We start from the raw sequence: 22523 nt of genomic DNA on the forward strand, positions 1-22523 counted from the left end.
CGGTGGGCGGGACCAAGTGGCCCCCTCGGTTCACCCATTTGCTCGAGGGTGCGTTTCTTGCACTGGCGGAGTGGTGCGGCTAGAGGAACGGAGTACTGCGGCAGCCGGCAGGAGCGCGGAGGGAGACCAAGTCCTGAAAAAGGTAGCAGTGCGGTTCGGTAGTTTCGCCGGTCTTTCACCGCAAGTATCAGAGAGCAGAGGAAGGAAGCGGATTCCCGCGTGATGCTCCGCTTGAGACCGCAAAAATTCATTTGAAACGCGTCTCACAGAGGGAGATCGTAGCCTAACCGTTTTAAAGGTTTGAGAGACAGCTCATTTAAGCCTAAGAAAACTCCTTTTTTTGAAATCCAGACTATTAGATAGGCCAACTTGTCTAACGTCCTTTCCTCCCCTCCTTGTTTCCTCCCCTTCATCTAGGCAACTAATAACAACTGAGCGTATCTTCTGTTGTTTTTTTTAAGGCAAGGCATTTTGATATAATTCAACGTGAGGGCTGACACCTCTCAAGCCGTGCATCACCTGAGAGGAGAAGAGTGACTGCGCCAACATGGGGGTAAGACTGACGATTCCAACTTTTTTTTTTTTCTAACTGCGTTGTAAATCCAGCTGAAGTGGCCTGAGAAGTGAGAGGTTCTGACACCCGACATCTGCGCTCCTAACGAGCAAAGACTTCAAATCGAGCCGGGATGTCATTTTTGTTACCTTCATGGAAACACTATTTGTCTGAGTGACATTGACTCTAATGCGGAACTCTGTTTTACCCTGGTCTCCTAGACTGCGACAAATTGATGTAGCCACGAAGCTCCTGTCTAGTGCAGAGGTAAAGAGCAGTGGCTCATGAACTGCTCCGCTTGTTTTCATTTGAATAGAATATTATATTAGCTCGTGTCATTTTCTGATCCATGTAGTTAGGACACTCTGTGCCGAAATGTACATAAAAAAAAAAAAACTATTGCCAAACTCTCCCCAGCTGAGGAGAGCAGATGTGTGTGGTTTAGAGGTCGTCACCGTGTTATATTCTACTCTTTTACATCTCTGTCAGGCCTCGCTTTGAGGCTGTAACCTTGCCAGCCACGGTAGGCCTAATCGGTTTATTCTTCCAGAGTGCGCTCTCGTGGGGGGTGGGGTGGGAGAAGGGTGGTGGGGGGGCTTGAGGGAGGGGAGGGGAGGGGAGGGGGGGGGTGCATCTTTACCTCTTATTTACCTGCAGTTGAAAAACATTTTTGTTGCATTTGAAGTGTACATTTGTGCTGCATCACTTTCTCTGCGAACAACGATCAGAGTGCATCGTGACCTCCTTTACGCACTCGCTGCCACCTAACACCGCTACTTTCGTCCTCCCTGCTGTAAAACCCGGCTGCTAGCTGTTCCCTCTCTCTCTCTCTCTCTCTCTCTCGTCCTCCGGTGCCGCACAAGCGAAAGCATCCGACAGTGAACCGGCAAGATGCTGAGTCCATCGCGTCCTTACAGTGGACACTATCAGCTGAGCAGTCTCATCCTCGGCACCCTCGATGACCCGTGCGTCATAATGCGGTTACCGGGAATAAGCGCCTCACCAGCTTATTTCCCCTTTAATTTGTGACATAACAGGGATTCGATAATCGCCAGCAGTGAACACATTTACACACACTATAGATTAACGAAACGATGCGTCCAGTACGACGTGTTCGTTAGAGTTAAGTTTGTTTGTAGGCTATGACTTTAGAGAGTTCTTATCTGCTGCGCACATCCATTGAATCATTAAACGCATCCGATCTGTGTCCGGTTATCTAGGCTACATAAACTTATTAGCCATGTAAATTGATCAGTGGAGCACGGTGGAAAAATACTAGCCATAACCCAAGGCGACGGCCGGTGCAAGCTATTGCGCAATTTCTGCTTCATCATCATCATCATCATCATCATCGTCGTCATCATCATCCTGCGAAAGGAGTTGTAATTTTTAATTTCTGGCCGATGTGCCTGCGGAGCGTTGCGGTGGCATGACGCTGCAGACAGCAGGCCATGCGGTGCTGAAGAACATCCACCGCTGTAGAGCCAGTGCGAGCCGGTGTCATCGCATTCACACCAGCTGATGCCCCTGCAGCATCTGAGAGAGAGATGACAGAGATGTAGCATCGGTTGAAGAGGGAGATGGGGAGAGGGGGATTGGGTGGGGGGGTGAGGGTGGGGTGGGGGTCCTCCGGTCCGTGTCAGAGTCTTCATTTAATTTAAATGTGGAAGCAAACCCGGCAGCGTTAGTGGGCACTGCGTCAAAAGGGAGTGCAAAAAGTGCTTACGCACGTACTGCTGCTGTGTGGTAGTTTGGTTAAGCAGTGTGAGGGAGAGACGCGCGGAATGATGTGTCATGTCGCAAGATGCCACATTTCTCCAGAGGCGTCCAACAGAATATAAAGGAATAAAAGCACCTCTGGCGGTCCGTGAAGGGTATTTCTTTGCCTTTCGCCCTTTGCGCGCGGAGGTGACCCTGAATGGAAAAAGGGATGGATAGACGCAAGAAGGGATTGAGCGTTAGATTTTTTCATCAGGCCTAGCTGCCGCTGGTGGATTACACTTACTAGTCTCTCGTTCTGTCCTTCTTCTGAGAATTCCGCACTGGCGCACTGTGCGATGGCACTGCCAGCTGTCCTTTCCCAAGGCCGCAAGGGGCATCGCTTGCGACGTGCCTTCTGCGTCAAACCGGGGGCGGGGACTCTGGTGTGGAAATTCCCTGTAAAGAGCTGTGATAGGCTGGCCCGAGGAGACACGCAGAAAAAGACCGGGTCAAGAGACAGCAGTGATGCTACAGAGTGCAGCCTGAACATGTGTCAAGAACGCAGCAGAGAACAGGGAGCAGAGGGATGCATTGTCCCAGGCAGAAAGAGAGCTATTCTAAATTTGGAAATGCCTCCCTAAACACAGACAGTGCTTTGAATGGCTCGCATCACATTCTCATCTTGTTCACTGTTCTTCTTCTTACACTGACGCAGCTGTACCTCACAGTGTCTGAAACTGATGAGTCTATAACAGGGATGTAAAGTGAGATGTGGATGAAGGGCTGTGCACATACATTGATTTCTGCTTTTCACCTTCAGACACGTGACAGATGTGGAGGGAGGGTGCCACTGTTCAGAGACAGAGAGAAAGAGAGAGAGAGGGAGGAAGGGCAGATAAGTAGTGACTAGTCTGCAGGTGTAGTGAGAGCAATAGAGAGGGATTTAAAGTGAGGGAGGTGGTGTATGAAGGGGAGGGCTGCTTGGCTTTGTATCCTGTTACAGGATAATGACCCGAGTCTCACATTACCACGGCTCGTGTTTCCTCTTGCTGCACCTTGTGGGATTGGTTGTCAGGGAAAGAGGAGACAGATGGAGTAGGGAGAGAAGGGATGGGCATTCATTTCTGACTGAATGTTTAGTTATGTAGTGGAGAGGCTGTTGAAGCAGAGCGTAGGTGGGCCTGGAAACGATTGTAGAAAAATGCAGATGTTGCAGTAACACTAAGGGTTTGTTAGAAGGTCATAATGGCGGGTGACATGGGGTGTGGCTGTGCTGCACGGAGAGCTGGAGTATGATGATAAGGCTCCTGTTAGTGTCATCTTCCCTGTAAGGCTTTGGCTGGACTTGCCTCATGATGTAAAAAGTTACTAAAACAGGATGTCCTTTTATATTGGCACTACGTAGATGTGTGCGGTGGTAGAAGAGAAGTTAGAAGTGGTTATTGAAAATAATTCTGGAGTTTGATGTGTGTGGCCGCTGCAGAGGCCCAGCCCTCAGTTTGGTGCAGAGTGCTGCACATCCCTCCCCATTGCACCTGCTACCTGATGCTGATAGGCTGCACTGTAGCCTGCCGGATCTGTCCTACACGTTGCAGGACACAATAGAAAAGCCGGTCCATATTGGATCTGATAAGCTGTGCGGTTTTACTGCCTGGTGTTTGGGACCTGTGGCCTAGGAGGAATATGATGACCCTTTGAAATGCTTCCCATGTTCCCATTTAAGCCACTTGACAATCTTTGATCAATACATATAATGTGTAATAAGGACGTTTCCTTAGTCTTCCTGCCACAGTTCAGATTTCTCTTGTACTTTACAGAAACCTGGGTTTAGCTTCATCACTAGCCTGAGACTAACAGGGCCAGGCCTGAGCAATGAGCTTAGTAGCAGCTTGTGTAATAAAATGTAAAGGTCAGTGCTGTCTCCTTTATATATTACTTAAAAAAAAGATAACAGCAGACACAGTGATTGATATAACCAACAGTTTTTTTAGCGTTCAAGTGCTGATGGCCTCCCATAAAGAGAGCAGTTCAGAAGGGCTGGGTTGCCTGACTACAGCAACATGACTAATTCACTTTGTTGTCCTGGAGATGTGTGTGTGTCTCTGTGTGAATACATCAAAGCTCAACGTGTGGCACTGGGCAGCCACAATGGACAAAGAGTTGTTCAGATCAAAAGGAAATGGTTTGATCTTTGCTACATTAAATGCTGCAATACAGTGACAAAGTTACACAGCTCTCCAAGTAGCTTTACGATTAACAGTAAACATATTCCAGAATACTGAATGAGTTTTCATTATATTTGCACGTTGTCTGATGCACCCCACATAACAGATTCTGCCGTGGAATCCAGTGATGATGTGAGTAGTTGTGCAGTCAGCTGAATGCGTGGATGTGCATGCATGAACATCTGCACTTCTCTGTGTGGCCACCTACCTGGTGGTGAGTCCAAGGGTGCCTCTCTCTCACACCATGGCAGGATGCCATGTTCTCTACTAGCGCCAAGAAGTCAAGATTTACACTCCTAATCTAGCCGAGGCCACACTCACACACTGGCCAAGACACACAGACAGCAGTATAATGTCCTCACAGCTCCGACTATTGGGCAGCACTGATATGAAGTTACACAATTACACAACTGTCTGTGTAGGATGAACAAATGAAGACGATGACAGGACGGGCATATAGGAGGGAGGGAACAGAGTTGAGGAGGGAGAAAGGGGTTATAATTTAAATTAGTTGGATTTCTGTGTGGTTCCACTTCTTGCTTTTGATTGGTTTTAGTTATTTGAGCAAGCACAAGGAAGATTATTTGAGAACTAAAGAGAGTTGTCTTCTTTTTGAGTTTATGTGGTTTGGCAATTAAGGTTTTCTTTCAGTTCTCTTAATCAGGTTCAGTCTTTTTTTTTTTTTTTACTGCACTTTAAATTTTTAATTTATTTTTTTAAAGATCTGTTTCTGTGTATTATTTCATCAGAACAATCCATTACATGTACATGTAGTTTTTATTTTCAACTGCCACTCAGTAGTTAGAGGATGTCCTTAGAGACTGCTGTAGTCTCTCCAAAGGTTTCATGCCTTCTTTCCCCTTTCATCTTCATGTCTGATATCTGGAATCGCCTCCTTTTGATGTCTGTTCACTTTGTTAAATAGAACGATAAGCAGCCTTTACATCACTGTCAAGGATGATACAGAGAATTGAAATAAGTATCTTGAAATTGTTTTTCAAGGCATCTAAACACTAACCATCAGCTAAAATTAACCATCCCATCATTTCCTTACCCAGTACTGTCAGAAGCCCTTTACCAAGTAATTGGCACCAAGACTTTATTATAAACGTGGACGTTGCATTTATGCATTTGAGAGGGAATGGTAGAGAGAGAAGAGTAAGAGAGAGACAAAGAGGAGGAGAAGCATCGAGGGCTAATCCCATGTAGTAATCAGACTAGCTAATCCCAACAGCCATGTCCCTTGGTTCCCAGCCTGAGCCCCCTACTGTGGCCCAGAGCCCTCTCATCCTGCTCTAAGAAACAGCAGATGGCCCAATGACCTTGCAGCGTTGCACACACTCACACGCATGCATGCATTAAAATATATACACACACACGCTACAATTACAGTAGCAAGCCAGAGATTCGATTCTGAACCATGACCACATTTTAACAATTCATACCCTTTGGCACCTTTTGCATTTTATTATTAGTTTTTATGTTGTTGTTTTTTTTCATTTAGGTGTTTTAAATGTTGAATTGGACTTTATTTTTGCTTTTATTTAATAATTCATAGAGTTGATGGTGCCAACAAAGGTTCACTCTCAGTTTTATTTATATAACGCTAATTCACGTCACCTGAAAGCACTTCACATAGGAAGGAGAAGACTTTACAACATTTATACAGAGAACCCAAAAAGCCCGAAGTGTGGTGGAGATCCCAGTAACACTTTACAAGAGGAGAAATGGCATGGATTGGACTCAATACCCTCCTCATGTTACCTTTAAAGAAACTCAGAAGAAATGTAGTGTGTTTATTTATAGACCACTGGCTTTGCTTTAAATGAGTCATTCTGACTAACTTGGTATGTGGCCTGAGCACGAATGAAATGGCAATGTGTGAGACATTGTACAGTCAAGTGAAAAACTTCCAGTGACAACATGATGCAGCTCTCACATGATAAGCACACGGGGAATTGCTGTGGTCGCTGCACGCAGCTGCCCAGTAGAAAGAGGAAGTCAGACATAGTCATACATGAGTATGACTCACACTGTGAGGGCTTGTGGAACGATAATATGGGAACAAAAGAGATCAGCGTGGTACTTTTTCCACTCAGAAACCGCTTCCTTATCTGAGTTTTACATAAGGACGGAAAAAAACGGCCCAACAACAACCACAAAATTCTTTCATTTGTGTAGCTGGCACAACAGTTTGTGTTCTGCTGCAGGCTTCATATGTGTGCAATTAAGGAGGAAGAAAATAACTTCCCGGTCCAAATCAAATCCCCCATCAGGCTGCGTGCCTCAGCCTGTTGTTCCAAACATTTTCGACATGATAGTTCTCCTTTCAGAGGCCACTCCTAAGATGAACATCTAATTTAGTGGGTACATGACGTGCAAAGCACAGCAGAGTTTAAGTCCATGTCTGCGCAGTTTCATGGTGTTGAAGAAGTTTTAGTCTGACTTACATATGCTCAATCTTTTGCAACTACAATGGTGACACTTTTGGAAGATTTTCTCAAGCCTCTACAGAGTCAGGTCTCTCTCCCTGTGAGATTTAGGGGTCTTATCAAATTGTTGTACAGTGACTAGGTCTCTCTTTCGTTCACTCCATTTCTCCCTCACCTTCTCTGCCGCAATGCGTGTCGACGCTGCACATACAGACTGAAGCCAGTACAATGACTCACCTCTGCTCACATAGACACACACAGACATAAGGACACACCAACGCACACTAATGCCTTGAATCAATTGCCTGTCCGTGTTATGCAGCAGTGAATACAGTGTCCAGTTACAGATGCGTCAATTATTACTTATCCCGAATCACATCAGGGGATCCTAGGTGTACAAGGCCTGCTGAGCTCTGTCACCATGCCAATGGCCGTGCCGATCACCATGGTTACTTCCCCTACAAACACACTCACTCGTCAGTGTTGTTCACATGAGGGCAAATTGCAAGGTTTAGTTTGGTTAGCCAGAGTAGGCCTGCAAAATAATTTATGATGAGATTTCAAGCAGCAGGCAGACACATGAAACAGTGGCTAAATTGCATTATTTATACTTTAAGCACATTTTAATAAGCCGATGTGGATGTGAGCGATTATACTGTGTAATCCATAAAGGAGCACAACATTCTTCCATTTCCTGATGATGTCACAGATATGTCTGTCCATTATTCTTTTTGTCTGTGCGCTTGTGCGAGAGTGGGCGTCTGTAATTCCAGCCCCAAGTCTCTGTTTCCTTCCTCAGGACTGAGGAGGCTCATTAAATTACCCAGAGCTGTGTGAGGCAGCTGGACATCCATACAGACACACACAGGCTGCACATTTGCTAAGACACATGGATTGTATAACCACAAAATATGGACATCATCTCTCTCGACTGATTTAATTCAGCAGTTAATATTAGGGCCATTTATAGACAAATCTGACAACAGATTATAGTATTAGTACACAATCCTGTCATTTTACTTTTAATGTTTTTTTTGTTCATTTTTGCACAATATTACAGGCTGTCCCTTCTTTTATTAATGACAAGCACACTAACACACTACAAAACCTGAACAGGTATGCACATAACTTACTCTACTTTCTGTAAACAGAGACAAAGGATAAGATTGCAACATCTCCTTTCTCTGTGAGTCATGCTGATTCATATCTGCAAATGAGCATACCGTTCAGGACAGACACAGACACCCAGAGTGAGAAAATAATCTATTAGCATATGAGAACACACACTCAAAGTGACACACACACACACACACATAGACATACAACATAAGTGAGGTTGTGCAATTTATTTGAGTGGGGTCACTGCAGGTCAAACACTGACACAGAGCCAGCAGACAAAGACTGCTGGTCAATATCTAATTAGAAGCATGAGAGAAGGGTGACAGCAGCTTCTCTCGCTCTCTCACTCACTCTCTGATCCTTTCTCCATCTGCCTTTCTCTCTCTTTATCCGTGTCTACTTCTCACCTCCCACTGATGTCTCCGTTTCCATGTGCCTAGTCCTGTCTGTCATCCACCCCGTTCACATCCGTCTCTACTAGTCTTTACTTTTCACCACATTTCTCTTTGTTTGGGCGCTCGACTCCACCTCCCTGCCAACCAGATCTCTTATCTGGCCTTATGCACACACGCTTCTGTGTGTGCAACATAAAGAGAATAGAGCTGTCTGTATTTATAATATGGATTTAAGCATGTGTCCTCCTAGAGGCGCAGCTGCGCTGTGAGCTGGCAGTGCTTTCTAAAAGTGTACTTCCCCTACTAACCACAGCAACAATGAAATAGCTGTGGAAAAATACACTCACTGACATCATCGAAAATGTGGTGTGAAATGAAAATTGAATAGGAATAAACCTATATCTTTCAATGTTAATTAACATGTTTCATCTCAAAAAAGAGATGTGGAGTAATTATTCACTCATTTCATCTCAAATGAGTAACACATGCACATAATACACGCATATGCATGTATGTGCCAACACACCCCCGCACAACTTCCTCGTCATTCTCAGACACGCACACACACACGTTAAGACACACACACATCCAGGGTCTGTCTCAGAGGGGATCGGCAGCAGTAATTTTCCACTGCATCAGTCTCTACTCTATGCAGCCTCTGCCTCAACAGGCCTGCCTGGTCTTGCTGCAGCAAGACATTTGCTCACCTGCTCTTTTGTGGCAGAATTCTGTGTGTGTGTGTGTGTGTTTGTGTGTGTGTGTATTTGCGTTTAGGTAAAACAGCTCCATCACGCTCACATGCTGCTCTCTGCCTGACATGCTTTATGAGTGCTTTCTTTGTTTGTTTTCAATTCACAAGTGATCGTTGAGCACCCTTTCCTCCATAGTTAAATCGGTGAGAGTTGTCATCTATGAGTCGTTTCGTTGAGCCTTTTTTATGAGGACGAACCAGAAAGACTGGTCCTTGTAACCACACAGACATGTAATATGTAGAGGCATGATTTCACAAGAGTTTCACACAATAGCAGCACAATTACAGCTCCGTTGGGAAGTGCAGTGGCAACTTGATCTTTGTTTGTCCCATTTTATCTGCTGCTGATGTGTGTGTTTAGGTGTGGTTTGGGTGTGTGACTCTGTCTGTCAACATGTGTGGAGGACTTCCGAGCTTAACTCATACTCCCTCGCACATGCTTTTGTGAATACATGGGTTTGGTTTGGACTTTTTTGAAAGTAAGCACGCTTTAAAAAAAACTACGTTAAAGGCCAGATTAGTTTTTACCTTTGCAGTTGGTGTCTACCGTATTATATCCGATTCAAAGAAGCAATCAAGTAGCAGTTAGCTGTACCATCAGTGCTCCTGCTGGTTGTTACAGCCTGGCTGTAGCACTAGATAGGGAGATTACTTTAGTGAGTTCAGCTCAACAGCGATTTTTATGTCATGCAGCCAGTAACTCCTCAAACTTAAGCTGCCAGTGAAGCTTTAACCTTTAATGTCATTTTCTAATACTTTGACATACAAACCTAATCCATAAGATGATTACTGTCACTGATTATTAGTTTATTGGTATTGACTTTCCTGTCTGGCTGAGATCAAATTACATTTCATCAATATGGGCTGGATTCGCCCTGTCTACACTTACTATGTCGGGTTTGCAAACCCCTGCTTGAACTTATCAGTATATCACTGACTCCATTGATTGCTCAATTTCCTTGATGATCAAGTTGTGTCAATGAAGGGCCTGTCTGTTGGGACCCACTCACACTTCCTGGGAGTGATTTTTTTCCCTTTCCATGTCACCTCTGACCTTTAAATGAGGCACATTTGTATTGATGCGTACCATCGGTCAGGCTGCTCTTCCGGACAAAGGGCTAGAGTTACAGTTATAAAAGGACTACATTGTGCACTGGTGGACTAAATCTGGATTATTAATAGGCCACAGATGTCTGGTTTAACAACACAAGCCAATTTCTGAGGGAATGGTTACAGTGAAAAACACATCTGGAACATCAGGCTGTGAAATACAGCAGGAAGAAGAGGATAAAGATGTTCATTGTGCATGTTTTCACTTGTGGCTTACTGTCCTCTGAACCCTGTCAACAACGTTTCTCTGATGCATCTGGTGTAATATTGTAGAAATGCTAAAATCTGTTAAGAAACCCTTTGATGAACTCAGTTTTCCTACTCTCTCTTTCTCTCACCCGAGTCCTTAATGCTTGCTGTTAGATAACTAAATGAAAAGGAGCAGGAGGCGATAAATTAAAACCTACAAGTTTAATCATCTGCACTTGATTAGGTTTTAATGTGTCTGGATGGTTATTGGACATTAGAGCAGGAATTATTTGATCAATGGCGATCAAGTTGGTGCCCAGCAGACTCCTTGTGTTTGATGTGTGGTGATAGATGACACTGAATGTAGATATTTTTGTTTTTGTGAAACAGAGCTACCAGGGTAATGCAGTTTTCCTTTACATTTTCAAAAGTTCTTTTGCATTTGTTCCTCATAAACTACAAATAATTGACATTATGACGTTCTGAGAAATGCTACCTGTCACAAAAGGCCACTTCACAAGGATACAACTTTGACTCTGCAGTGAAACAGAGAAACGTAAAGGGCAATTCAATGAAGCCCGCTGGCTTTCATTCTGTTGTTGCAGTCAGTGGCTGATAAATATCCTTAAGGGGGCAGACGAAGTATAATTGTTGATGGATATCCTAAAATACCCTTTTACAAAAGCAGAGAAGAGTTAAAACCCCTTAATTTAGTCGAAGGGCATGTATAAAACATGTGTGTGTGTCTGTAGTATGGACGGTCAGACAGTTACCGCGTTGCCACCACACAGGACAAAGATGACCGATCCCCCAAGAAGAAGAAGGGGGGGGCGGCAACCAAGGACATGGATGACCTGAAGAAGGAAGTACCTATTGTAAGTAAAACCCTTTGTTTTCTCAGAACACTTGTGAAACTGAAATCAAAATTATGTTTGTGATCAATTTGCTTTGAATCCTGTCAGTCAAAGGCGGATTAAATTGGTGTGTAAATTTCCCCGATCTTTTTAAAGGTTGTTTACATCATCCATGTAAATTTGAAAAAAAAACATCCTGCAGCAGGATGTAGTTTTTGAAATTCAGGTGACAGCATTTTTTCGTTTTTTTTTTTTGAACAGAAGGAATTTTTTTGTCTTTTTTTTTTCATAATAGTGTATTTTTGCTGGGGAAAGTGGTAACTTGTTATCAAGAAGTTGTCAGTTTGATCCCACATTTCAGTGCAAGAAACAGGCACCAGGGTCGCCAAACCTGGCTGCCCTGATACCCGTGTCTCTCAGGTGAACTGCATGCATGGAGTAAAATTCTAATTACCTTGTATGTAGTTAATGCTTTAGGTGTTTGAAAAGATTGAAGTTTGAAAGTTTGAAAAAATACTTTTTGTGCATATTAGCATAACTCATGTTTAATTTAGGCTATTTTATACTAAATTTCCTTGCATGCATAAAACAGAAACCTAACTCTAAACAACATAGAGTATTAATCTGTGTTTTTTGCTTTGTTTTGTTTTGTTTTTGTTTTTATTTTGTTCCTGTTTTGTTTTTTACAGACGGAACATAAGATGTCCGTAGAAGAGGTATGCCGGAAATTCCAGACTGACATTGTCCAGGTGAGTGGAGACATGACACATACATGGTTTAAGGCAGTTCTACCAGTTTGCCACTAGGTGGCAGTAGGGCACCTCTTTTTGTTATTAGAGTTTTTGGATGACCCAGCTCTGAAGTCCACTGGACTCCAAAGGCATATTAAGGAAATATGACAATGTTATCAAACTTCAGCAAAAAGTTTGTTGACTTTGTGTCAGTGCAGACCTGTCTCTTTACTCCTCTTCTCACTGTTCCCTCCAGGGACTGACCAATGCCAAGGCAGCAGAGTTTCTGATCAGGGATGGTCCCAACGCTCTCACCCCTCCTCCCACCACCCCAGAATGGGTTAAGTTCTGTCGCCAGCTGTTTGGTGGATTCTCCATCCTGCTGTGGATTGGCGCCATCCTCTGCTTTCTGGCCTACGCCATTCAGGCTGCCACTGAGGATGATCCAGCAGGCGACAATGTGAGCAATCCGCACAATTTATCACACCGATATTTTACAAACATATTCACGTCTAGCCCATCTACACCTCATTAACACATTTTCGCACACTCTGAAATATTGACATAAATAACACCTTGGAAAATTAATTTCAGCATCACACATATCGTACCCACTGCCTTCCCACCGCCCACGCTTACATATGTTTAACTTTCTCTCTCTCTGCCCCCAGCTGTATCTAGGTATTGTGCTCACAGCTGTTGTCATCATCACTGGTTGCTTCTCATACTTCCAAGAGGCCAAGAGCTCCAAAATTATGGAGTCTTTCAAGAACATGGTGCCTCAGGTAAACATGCGCATATGTATAAAATCATCTGTCTCTCACATTTGAAAAATAATTGTACAGCCTTAAAAGGTCATTTGGGGTTTTTAGAAACAGTTGGCAGAAAGTATAGGTTGTCAATACTTTGTACCTCAATGAGATTTAAGGTACAAGTTTTACATAATTGAAAAGCACACTACCTCCTGCTACAGCAACATTTAATATATCACTCAAGATCTGCATCAAGCTGTTATCCCACTGCCGCTGATTGTGTGCCACTCTCAGTCTACAAATAGTAATTTGGCGTCCTCTGTGTTTTGATTTGAGATGCTTTAAATGTGAGGGATTCATAGTATGGACAGTTAAACATGCCTGCAGGAACTCTTTTCACATGAAGGAATACAAAAGGTCTTTTTCTGCCTCCTGTAACCCCACCGTACACCCTTTTCTAACAAGTGTCCAGTGTGTGAATGTTTTTCTAACAAGCCACTGATGTGTCTGTACAGCAAGCATTGGTGATCCGTGAGGGTGAGAAGGTGCAGATTAACGCTGAAGAAGTCGTGGCTGGAGATCTGATTGAAGTGAAGGGAGGAGACAGGATCCCTGCTGACATCAGGGTGGTTTCAGCTCACGGCTGCAAGGTACACAAACACAGACACACACTGTCATACATGCATATGCATACACGTGTTCACAATCCAGCTTTTTGTTTTACATTACTACATGTTTTACTTTTTCTGTTGCTCAATAGGTGGACAACTCCTCTCTGACAGGAGAATCAGAACCTCAGAGCAGGTCACCTGACTGTACCCATGACAACCCCTTGGAGACCCGAAACGTTGCCTTTTTCTCCACCAACTGTGTGGAAGGTATGGTCTCTATGGCAATAGGATTGTGTGCTATTATTAATTCGTGTGACTGTGGTTGTGTTTGAAGTCACCTAATTAAGCCACATGATAAAGTTCACACTCAACACACTTTGTTCTTATACTTAAATGTAATGTTTTATCTCAGACATAGCTATACAAAGAAACACATAGCTGCTGATGCAGCAAGACATACATTATATTTCTGTTTTGTTTGTTTTTTCTATACCAGGCACAGCACGTGGCATTGTTATCTGCACTGGAGACCGCACAGTCATGGGTCGCATTGCTACTCTGACCTCTGGCTTGGAGACCGGCAAAACCCCCATTGCCAAGGAGATCGAGCACTTCATCCACATCATCACAGGCGTGGCAGTCTTCTTGGGTGTCACATTTTTCGTCCTGGCCCTCATCCTGGGTTACAGCTGGCTGGAGGCCGTCATCTTCCTCATTGGCATCATTGTGGCTAACGTGCCTGAAGGGCTGCTGGCCACAGTCACTGTAAGTAATTAGATAATTCTATGGCTGTTTTAACTGGCTTTAATTTTTTCCTTAATTTCTTTACTTCTGATTTTGTGACTGTTTTAATCCTTTTTTGTTTATTTTTCTTTCACTTTAAAAGATGCTGTAAGAATAACGAATTGGTCACTTATTGAACCTATTTAATCTTATTTCATTGTACCATATGCTCACTGAATTTAGCATCAGGAACAGAGAAATTCACATTTGTAGCTTCACAGCTGAAGCATCTAAATGCAAATTAATATGTAACTGACTTAAGGAATGTATTTGTTTGTAGGTGTGTCTGACTCTGACTGCCAAGCGTATGGCTAAAAAGAACTGCCTTGTAAAAAATTTGGAAGCTGTGGAAACCCTGGGCTCCACCTCCACCATCTGCTCTGACAAGACCGGCACCCTCACCCAAAACAGAATGACAGTGGCCCACATGTGGTTTGACAACCAGATCCACGAGGCTGACACCACTGAGGACCAGTCAGGTTAGTGAGGGAAGGACATACAGGCACCACTGGTGTCTGAAATATGTTGCTCCTGTAAAAAGATTCAACGGTTACTAGACATCATTACAACTAATAGTACCCGCTCTTTGGTTTCTTCTCCAGGTGCTTCATTTGACAAGAGCTCAGTGACATGGCTGTCTCTGGCTCGTGTTGCTGCGCTGTGTAACCGTGCACAGTTCAAAGCAGGACAAGACTCGATAGCCATCCTGAAGCGTGACGTGGCCGGTGATGCCTCAGAGTCGGCCCTGCTCAAGTGTATCGAGCTGTCCTGCGGCTCTGTCAGGATGATGAGGGACAAGAATAAGAAGGTGGCTGAGATTCCATTTAACTCCACCAACAAATATCAGGTGAGAAACAGCTGAGTATAGCTGTGTGCACACAACTAATATCAACAGCAGTATTAATACCAATACATGTGATACATAATGCATCAGAGGGTTTTATCTTAACCCTGATCTCTGTTCTCCTCCCTTAGCTTTCAGTGCATGAAACAGAGGATCCCAATGACAATCGCTACTTGCTGGTAATGAAGGGAGCCCCTGAGAGGATCCTGGATCGTTGTTCCACCATCCTGCTCCAGGGAAAGGAGCAACCTATGGATGAGGAGATGAAGGAGGCTTTCCAGAACGCTTACATGGAGCTTGGAGGACTGGGAGAGAGAGTACTGGGTAAGGACAGCTCGAACTGGTGAGAGATAAAGTAAGATGGTTTGACCATGAAGTTCCAAAAGATAAAAAAAGGGCTTTTGTTGAATCACATGTAACTGGAGAATACAGTTCCTCATACCATGATATAACTGAATTTGGCAAAAGTTGCATTATTTTTAGTCATTACATCATAGCTTATTTGGCTTATACCCATCTACTGTTACACCATCATGCTTCACTGTATGCACACTGTCACTGTCTTGTAGAAATCATATAAACATCAAATTCTCATTAACTAGTAAAAACAACTTATAAGAATGCATTTTCATGCATTTTTCAAATAGGTTTTTTTAAGAGTTTATGTAGCATAAGAGGAACTACTATTTACTCTTCCTAGAGGATTTTATCAAGTCAAATTTGGGGATACAACAATAAAGTCAATGTTATATTACATAAAGAACTTCATTTACAGTGTGTCTAATTGTGTTGGACTTTGATTATTTTGAAAAAAAAAAAAAGCCTAGCATGCATTACAGGTAACAGCAACTAGTTAATTCTGACACATCGGCAGATTTGGGACAGCTAAAGAACATACTCCAGACCTTTTTTTTTTTAAAAATTGTACCGCTTGGTCCCACATCAACAAAAATTTTCACCTTAAATCAGTTAAATTGCTAAAAACAAGCCACTTCTGAAATGTCCTTTTCTGAAGAAGGATATTGGAAGCTATTTCAGAAGTAGAGATGGGAAAAGTGAGTTGATTGACAGTCTTATCAACTATTGAATCACACATTTTCTCTCTATCCAGGTTTCTGCCACTTGCTGCTGCCAGAAGACCAGTACCCCAAGGGCTTTGCCTTCGACACAGATGATGTTAACTTCCAGACAGACAACCTTTGCTTTGTTGGCCTCATGTCCATGATTGATCCTCCTCGTGCTGCTGTGCCTGATGCTGTTGGGAAATGCCGATCTGCTGGTATCAAGGTGAGCTGCTTCTATTCAACAACAAAAATGTTTGATCATACAAATTAGTGTCTAAAGGCTGGTAAACAAAAATAACATTTGTTGTTCTTATAGGTCATTATGGTCACCGGTGATCATCCAATCACAGCCAAGGCCATTGCCAAGGGAGTGGGTATTATTTCAGAGGGCAATGAGACAGTGGAGGACATTGCAGCTCGTCTCAACATACCTGTCAGCCAGGTCAACCCCAGGTATGAAGAACACACACAGAACAAGGACAGAGTCTTATAAGTCAAAGCAAATTGTAAATTCCATAGTAATTGTTGAACATATGTGTTCAGGGATGCCAAAGCCTGTGTGATCCATGGTACAGACCTAAAGGATCTATCTCAGGATCAGATGGACGACATCCTGAGGAATCACACAGAGATTGTGTTTGCCAGGACCTCACCACAACAGAAGCTCATCATTGTAGAAGGATGCCAGAGACAGGTGGGAATATGTTGCCATTCTTAAAATATACTAAGCTGAAAAGAAGACAGTGGGTTTTTTTTTTTGCTAGAAATACACCGGGTTTATTCAGGGACTAGACTTTGAAGTATCATTACATGAACATAACAGCAGATGGTGCTAGTTATCCACTGAGAGAAGAGTCTCAGACTGATACATAGAACGTGGTTTTACTCTGAGGGCTGGTTAAATGGAACATGAAACACCAAAAGGCTTTGGTTTGATTTAATGGATGATAAAACACTGAACTTGAAGAAAATACAGAATTGTTATTCAAATGTAAATACATTTTGCTGTATTTTAAATATGGTTTCATTTCATTTTAAAAATCCAAAAAATATATTAGCATGTGTTGTTTATTAATTCATACTTGCTAAATAGGATGTTTTTCAAATCAATTCAATTCAGTCGTATTTATATAGCACCAATTCACAATATGTTTTATCTCATAACACTTTACATAATAAGGTGAAAATCATACAAATTTCAAAGAACCCAATAAATTTAAGGTTTCCTTTGGATTCCCTTTGAGCAAGCACTTGGCAGCAGTAGGAGGAACCAAAAGGAGGGCAGCCATCTGCCTTGAGCGGTTGGGCTGAGGGTGGGGACATGAATTAGTTTTGGTTTCCTGAAAAATGTTTCCAAAAGTAGCACATGGCAATAATGGGGATTTAAATGTTATATTCATGTATTCTCTTATATACATGTATGATTACAAGAGAGATTACAAGTCTTGCATTGATTTTAAGAGTAGTGTACATTGATTGTTGGATCAATTTCTTCAATTAGCAACTCTCTGAAATTCAAGGTAACCTTAAGAAATGAGAGGTGAATAAACGTAACCATTTTATGTTGTTAACTTTCTGTCTTTTTTTCTCTCCCAGGGTGCCATTGTAGCTGTGACTGGTGACGGTGTGAATGACTCTCCTGCACTGAAAAAGGCTGACATCGGTGTTGCCATGGGAATCTCAGGCTCCGATGTGTCCAAACAGGCTGCTGACATGATCTTGTTGGATGACAACTTTGCTTCTATTGTGACTGGAGTAGAGGAAGGTGAGAAGACCCAGAGGACCGGTGCAAGGAAGGATCAGTGCATGTTTATGTGGATTTAGAGGTACAAGTTAATGGATGTAACCTGACTGCTTTTTCCCCTGTAGGCCGCTTGATCTTTGACAACCTAAAGAAGTCAATTGCCTACACCTTGACCAGCAACATCCCAGAGATCACTCCCTTCCTGCTCTTCATCATAGTCAACATTCCTCTGCCACTGGGAACCATCACTATCCTCTGTATTGACCTGGGAACTGACATGGTCAGAGCAGAACAAACACTCACTGTTTGATATAACAAATACAGCTTTATGCTCACACACACAGGCATCACTGATCACAGTGCCTGTAGATGTGTCACGCTGTACTAAATGTTCACGTTCCTTCCTTCTCCCTCAGGTTCCAGCCATCTCTCTGGCTTATGAAGCAGCTGAAAGCGACATCATGAAGCGTCAGCCCAGGAACCCATTCAGGGACAAGCTGGTGAATGAAAGGCTTATCAGCATTGCCTATGGACAAATTGGTGGGTGCACTGAAGATTGTTGATCCAGATCATGAATTGTCTTTGATCTGGACTGCATTTTATTTTCTTAGTACTTGTGCAATGACAATAAATTTGAATGTAATATAATATAATCTAAAAGTTAGATCTGGGTTACCTGAAAGTAATTTTGTGTTAAAATGAACTTTATCCCAAATCGTTGTGTACAAACAACAATAGCTGGATTATCTTGAGACCTATCTGCAATGTTTAGGGAGGAGTAAACATTTTCAAATCTGTAACTCAATCTGTGTGTGTGTTTGTTTCCTCAGGTATGATCCAGGCCCTGGGTGGCTTCTTCTCCTACTTTGTCATCTTGGCTGAAAATGGTTTCCTCCCCTCTCGACTAGTAGGTATCAGGCTCAACTGGGACGATCGCTCTGTCAATGACCTGGAAGACAGCTATGGACAGCAATGGGTGAGCATGTAGTACTCGCTTTGTTCAATGGAACGTCTGTTTGCCTGCAGGTTTTGTTGCTTCATCTTACTGTCTGCCCTCTCTCGCCTCCTCAGACATATGAACAGAGGAAGATTGTGGAGTTCACATGTCACACAGCCTTCTTTGTCAGTATTGTAGTAGTGCAGTGGGCTGATGTCATCATCTGCAAGACCAGACGCAACTCTGTGTTCCAGCAGGGCATGAAGTGAGCACAAGAACCACACTGTGACACAATATGCATGTTTCCGTTCATTAGCTGGGTTTCCAGAACCTAACATGACATCTGATGTATTGTTTTGATTGTTGTTTGTTTAACAGTCAGTAAAAATATAAGTCATAAGTCAGAAAATCTCAAGTTCTGCATCACATTTCCGTCTTTCCAATAACATGTGTGTCTCTCAATCCAGGAATAAGATCCTAATCTTCGGCCTCTTTGAAGAGACAGCCCTGGCTGCCTTCCTGTCCTACTGCCCAGGCATGGATGTGGCACTTAGGATGTATCCTCTGAAGTAAATACCCTTCCCACACGCTACATTAAGATAAAATAAGTCATCTCTTTACTTGAATATTTATCATTCTTCTGTTTCTCTTGTCTTGTCCTCAGGCCTACCTGGTGGTTTTGTGCATTCCCCTATAGTTTTCTCATCTTTGTTTATGATGAGGTTCGAAAACTTCTCCTCCGCCGGAACCCTGGGGGTAAGCGTTTTTCCCTTTCCTTTAAAAAACCATTATATGGGCAACCTTTTTTTTTTGGTTGTAACTTTATATTGTCTCTGCTGTTTGCTTTACAAACTCATACTGAAGACAATAGTTGACACTTGTCAGTTTTGGTACAGAATAAACAAACAGCATGTTAATGGATTGGGGAGCTTTAGCAGTGATGTTCGGTTAGCCGTTCCTGTTTTCAGTCTAAGCTAACTGACTGGTGACCGTAGCTTCATATTTATCATATTAGAGTGGTCTTAATTCTCTCATCCACCTCTCTGCAAGTAAACAAATATTTCCCAAAATGTTGAAAATATGTTAAACTAACTGTGAACTTTCTGTTTTTCTCATTTGCACTCCAGGTTGGGTGGAAAAGGAGACATACTATTGATCGATGGAGCATCTTTGCTCAAGCCCCTTACATCCTCCACTTATTTCTGCCCCCTGTCATTCCATCCCTGGCAAGACACACCTCCAGATGCCCTGCCCCCTTAAAGACAAAAGCCGCTTTGAAGCAATTTTCATCACAACTGCCCCAAAGATTAAAAACAGCAAAAGCACCTTTACGACTTTCTACATTGACCTGCCCCCTTTCTCCCCATCTCCTATGATACTCTTTGCATGTGTTCTGTCACTGCTGTGTACATAAACCAATATATCTACCAAACGGCAGCTGCATATTGTGTATGTAGATTTGAATGAGCTAAAGATACAAAGTCAGTGTCTACGCTCTGGAAAAAAGGGCCATCCAGCTCCTTCTCCTCCCTCTTCTTCCCGTCCTCTCCCCTCTTGTATTTCTGTATACCTTCGCTCCTCTCTCTTTCCTCCCCCTCGCCAACCCTTTGCTTGTCCTCCAATCACACACAGATATAAAGATCACACAGTGAGATCCCACCACCGACACCACTTCGACTGCCACCTCTCGCCTCCGTCTCCTGTCTGTGGAGGACCAGCGTAGTGGTCACCTCCCTGACGTTCTCACTGCGTCCATTTTCCTTCAATTCTGTTCTCAACGGCCACAGTGTTGTTGTTTTTTAATATGTGGGGTAGGGGGGTTGGATGATTTTACTTGTCTTTTTTTATTTCTAAGACGGGAGGGGAGGTATGTGAGAGCTGCTTTTCCTCATTTAGGCCTAACAAAGCACACCCCATGGCGTCCTGTCCCCCCTCTCTCCCCCTTTGTCTCTCACACCCCTCCCTTCCCTTCCCTCCTGCCCTGTTTGTCTCTGTTTGTGTGCACTGTGTGAACCATTGTCCTTGTTAATAACTATCGCAGTACACCCCCAAGTTGGTAAATACAACTCGATCTTTCTGTGTGCTCTAGGTAAGCTATATAATTCTATACTGAATTTAAATGAAACAATAAAAAAAAAAAACACATGATGAAAAACAGCTCAAGAGAGACATTCATGAAGACCATCAACAATATTGGTGAGATAGAATAAAATTGGGAGACATCCGTCTCTCTTTTTGTATTTTGTTTCAGTTATTTTTGCTGGTTTTTCAGGACGCTATTCTAAAGTGCAACAGAAAAGCGGGTTTTTAGGTTGTGTTTTTACCAAAAGACGCAAGACACCAACCAAGGCTTTCAGGTTCCTGTCACTGCAGGCGTGCCGGTATGATGTGGTGAAGTGTGCCGTGATGTGGTGAGCGGTGACGATGAGTCTACGCGCTTGGGTTGTGTTATCTGATTGGATTCAGGTCTGGCTCAGTCCAGGTCCTGATACCGATCAGTCCGGCCCGTGTCTGTGTGCATGTATGTATTGGAGACCAGTGAAGGGGCAGCGGTCTCGAGCTGGGTCTATCTCAAATGGCTGAAAAGGTTGAAATTCAAGAAAAAAAAATACACAACTAGTAGAACATGTGTGTCAAATAAATGAAACCAACACCAATAAAACATCTAGAACATTTAATACAACCTAGACCTGTCTAGTGTGTTTTTGTCTCTGTCTTTTTTCTTTTTTTAATTTGCAGCATGGTAAGCTTTACTCATATTTTCTTTTTTCATACTCTTACTTGACAAAGGGTGCTACTCATCAATGATGGGCGTGCATAATATAAGTAATCTAATGCAATTAACAATGTGTTGCTGTAGCCCTGCAAGACAAGCTACCTTTTGAAGCTCGTGATCAACATTTGCGGAAGGATTTAACTAAAATTTATATTTGTCATATGCTGTCTGACTGCATTCATGAATACTAACAGGTTCTCAGCATTTTACTCACATTCTCTGATGCACATAAATGAATATTTTCCTGTCTTTTATCCTCATTCAAGTACATGTATTCAAATATGAAACCATAATTTATTTCTTCACATTATGGAATTTACAATGACATAAGCCCTGTGCATGGGGGACAACTGAAGTGTTGTGAAGTGCATCAGAACTGACAAAACAGAAATTCGAGGATGAGATGCCACCTAGTGTTGCGAATACATGTGCCCTTCAACCTGCGAACTGCATAATCTAAAACTGCCATAGGAGGAAGAATTGGCAGCATCCCAAGGTAATGCACCAAAGCCGCTCTGTATATGTGTCAGCCGTGTCTGATATGAGCGGAAATGAGCTCCGGGAGGAAAAGTCACTGTCAGCAGGACAGACTTGCAAAAAGGAACAGCATCATACTGTTTCCCCAAAAGTCATCAGTGATTTGAAGAAAATCAAAAATAGTTTGAGTGATGTGTTCAGAGAGGAATAACAACTTCTGTGGTTAATGAAATAAAGAAAGAAAAAAAAAAAAGTTCCATTCCTGCAAATAAAGCAAAACTGTATATCTTCTGACTCATGGGAGCAGACTGTAATTGTGCTACCTTTATGTGCCACAGGGGTCATCTATTTTAAATGAACTTCTTATTGCCCACCTAGTATATAAATCAAATAAATTATACAAAATATAATGCTCTATAATGTGAGAGTTAACGACTGGGTTTTATGAGAGGTCACTTTGCCACATCCAGAGAAA

At 42.8% G+C, this 22523-nt stretch overlaps 1 protein-coding gene across 3 annotated transcripts; it reads left to right on the top strand.

Moving 5' to 3' along the window:
• The first annotated feature begins 125 nt into the window (after positions 1 to 125).
• Positions 126 to 21482, top strand: atp1a3b (ATPase Na+/K+ transporting subunit alpha 3b). Of its 3 annotated transcripts, none has more exons than XM_008299991.1 (23): positions 126 to 142; positions 462 to 553; positions 11228 to 11350; positions 12019 to 12078; positions 12317 to 12520; positions 12732 to 12845; positions 13328 to 13462; positions 13573 to 13690; positions 13920 to 14188; positions 14487 to 14685; positions 14809 to 15053; positions 15182 to 15374; positions 16162 to 16337; positions 16431 to 16567; positions 16658 to 16808; positions 17711 to 17879; positions 17984 to 18138; positions 18275 to 18398; positions 18689 to 18834; positions 18930 to 19060; positions 19263 to 19364; positions 19460 to 19551; positions 19923 to 21482. In XM_008299991.1, the coding sequence occupies exons 2-23, from the start codon at positions 548 to 550 to the stop codon at positions 19949 to 19951; spliced, it is 3078 nt and encodes a 1025-aa protein (XP_008298213.1). In that variant the 5' UTR covers positions 126 to 142; positions 462 to 547; the 3' UTR covers positions 19952 to 21482. The 3 variants fall into 3 exon arrangements, with proteins under 3 accessions (XP_008298213.1, XP_008298212.1, XP_008298215.1); XM_008299990.1 differs by lacking the exon at positions 126 to 142 and adding an exon at positions 161 to 298; XM_008299993.1 differs by lacking the exon at positions 126 to 142 and adding an exon at positions 161 to 298 and having other exon boundaries at positions 11267 to 11350.
• The last annotated feature ends 1041 nt before the right edge of the window (positions 21483 to 22523 follow it).

The sequence above is a fragment of the Stegastes partitus genome, unplaced genomic scaffold (assembly GCF_000690725.1).
Source record: "Stegastes partitus isolate 25-593 unplaced genomic scaffold, Stegastes_partitus-1.0.2 Scaffold1486, whole genome shotgun sequence".
Lineage (NCBI taxonomy): Eukaryota > Metazoa > Chordata > Actinopteri > Pomacentridae > Stegastes > Stegastes partitus.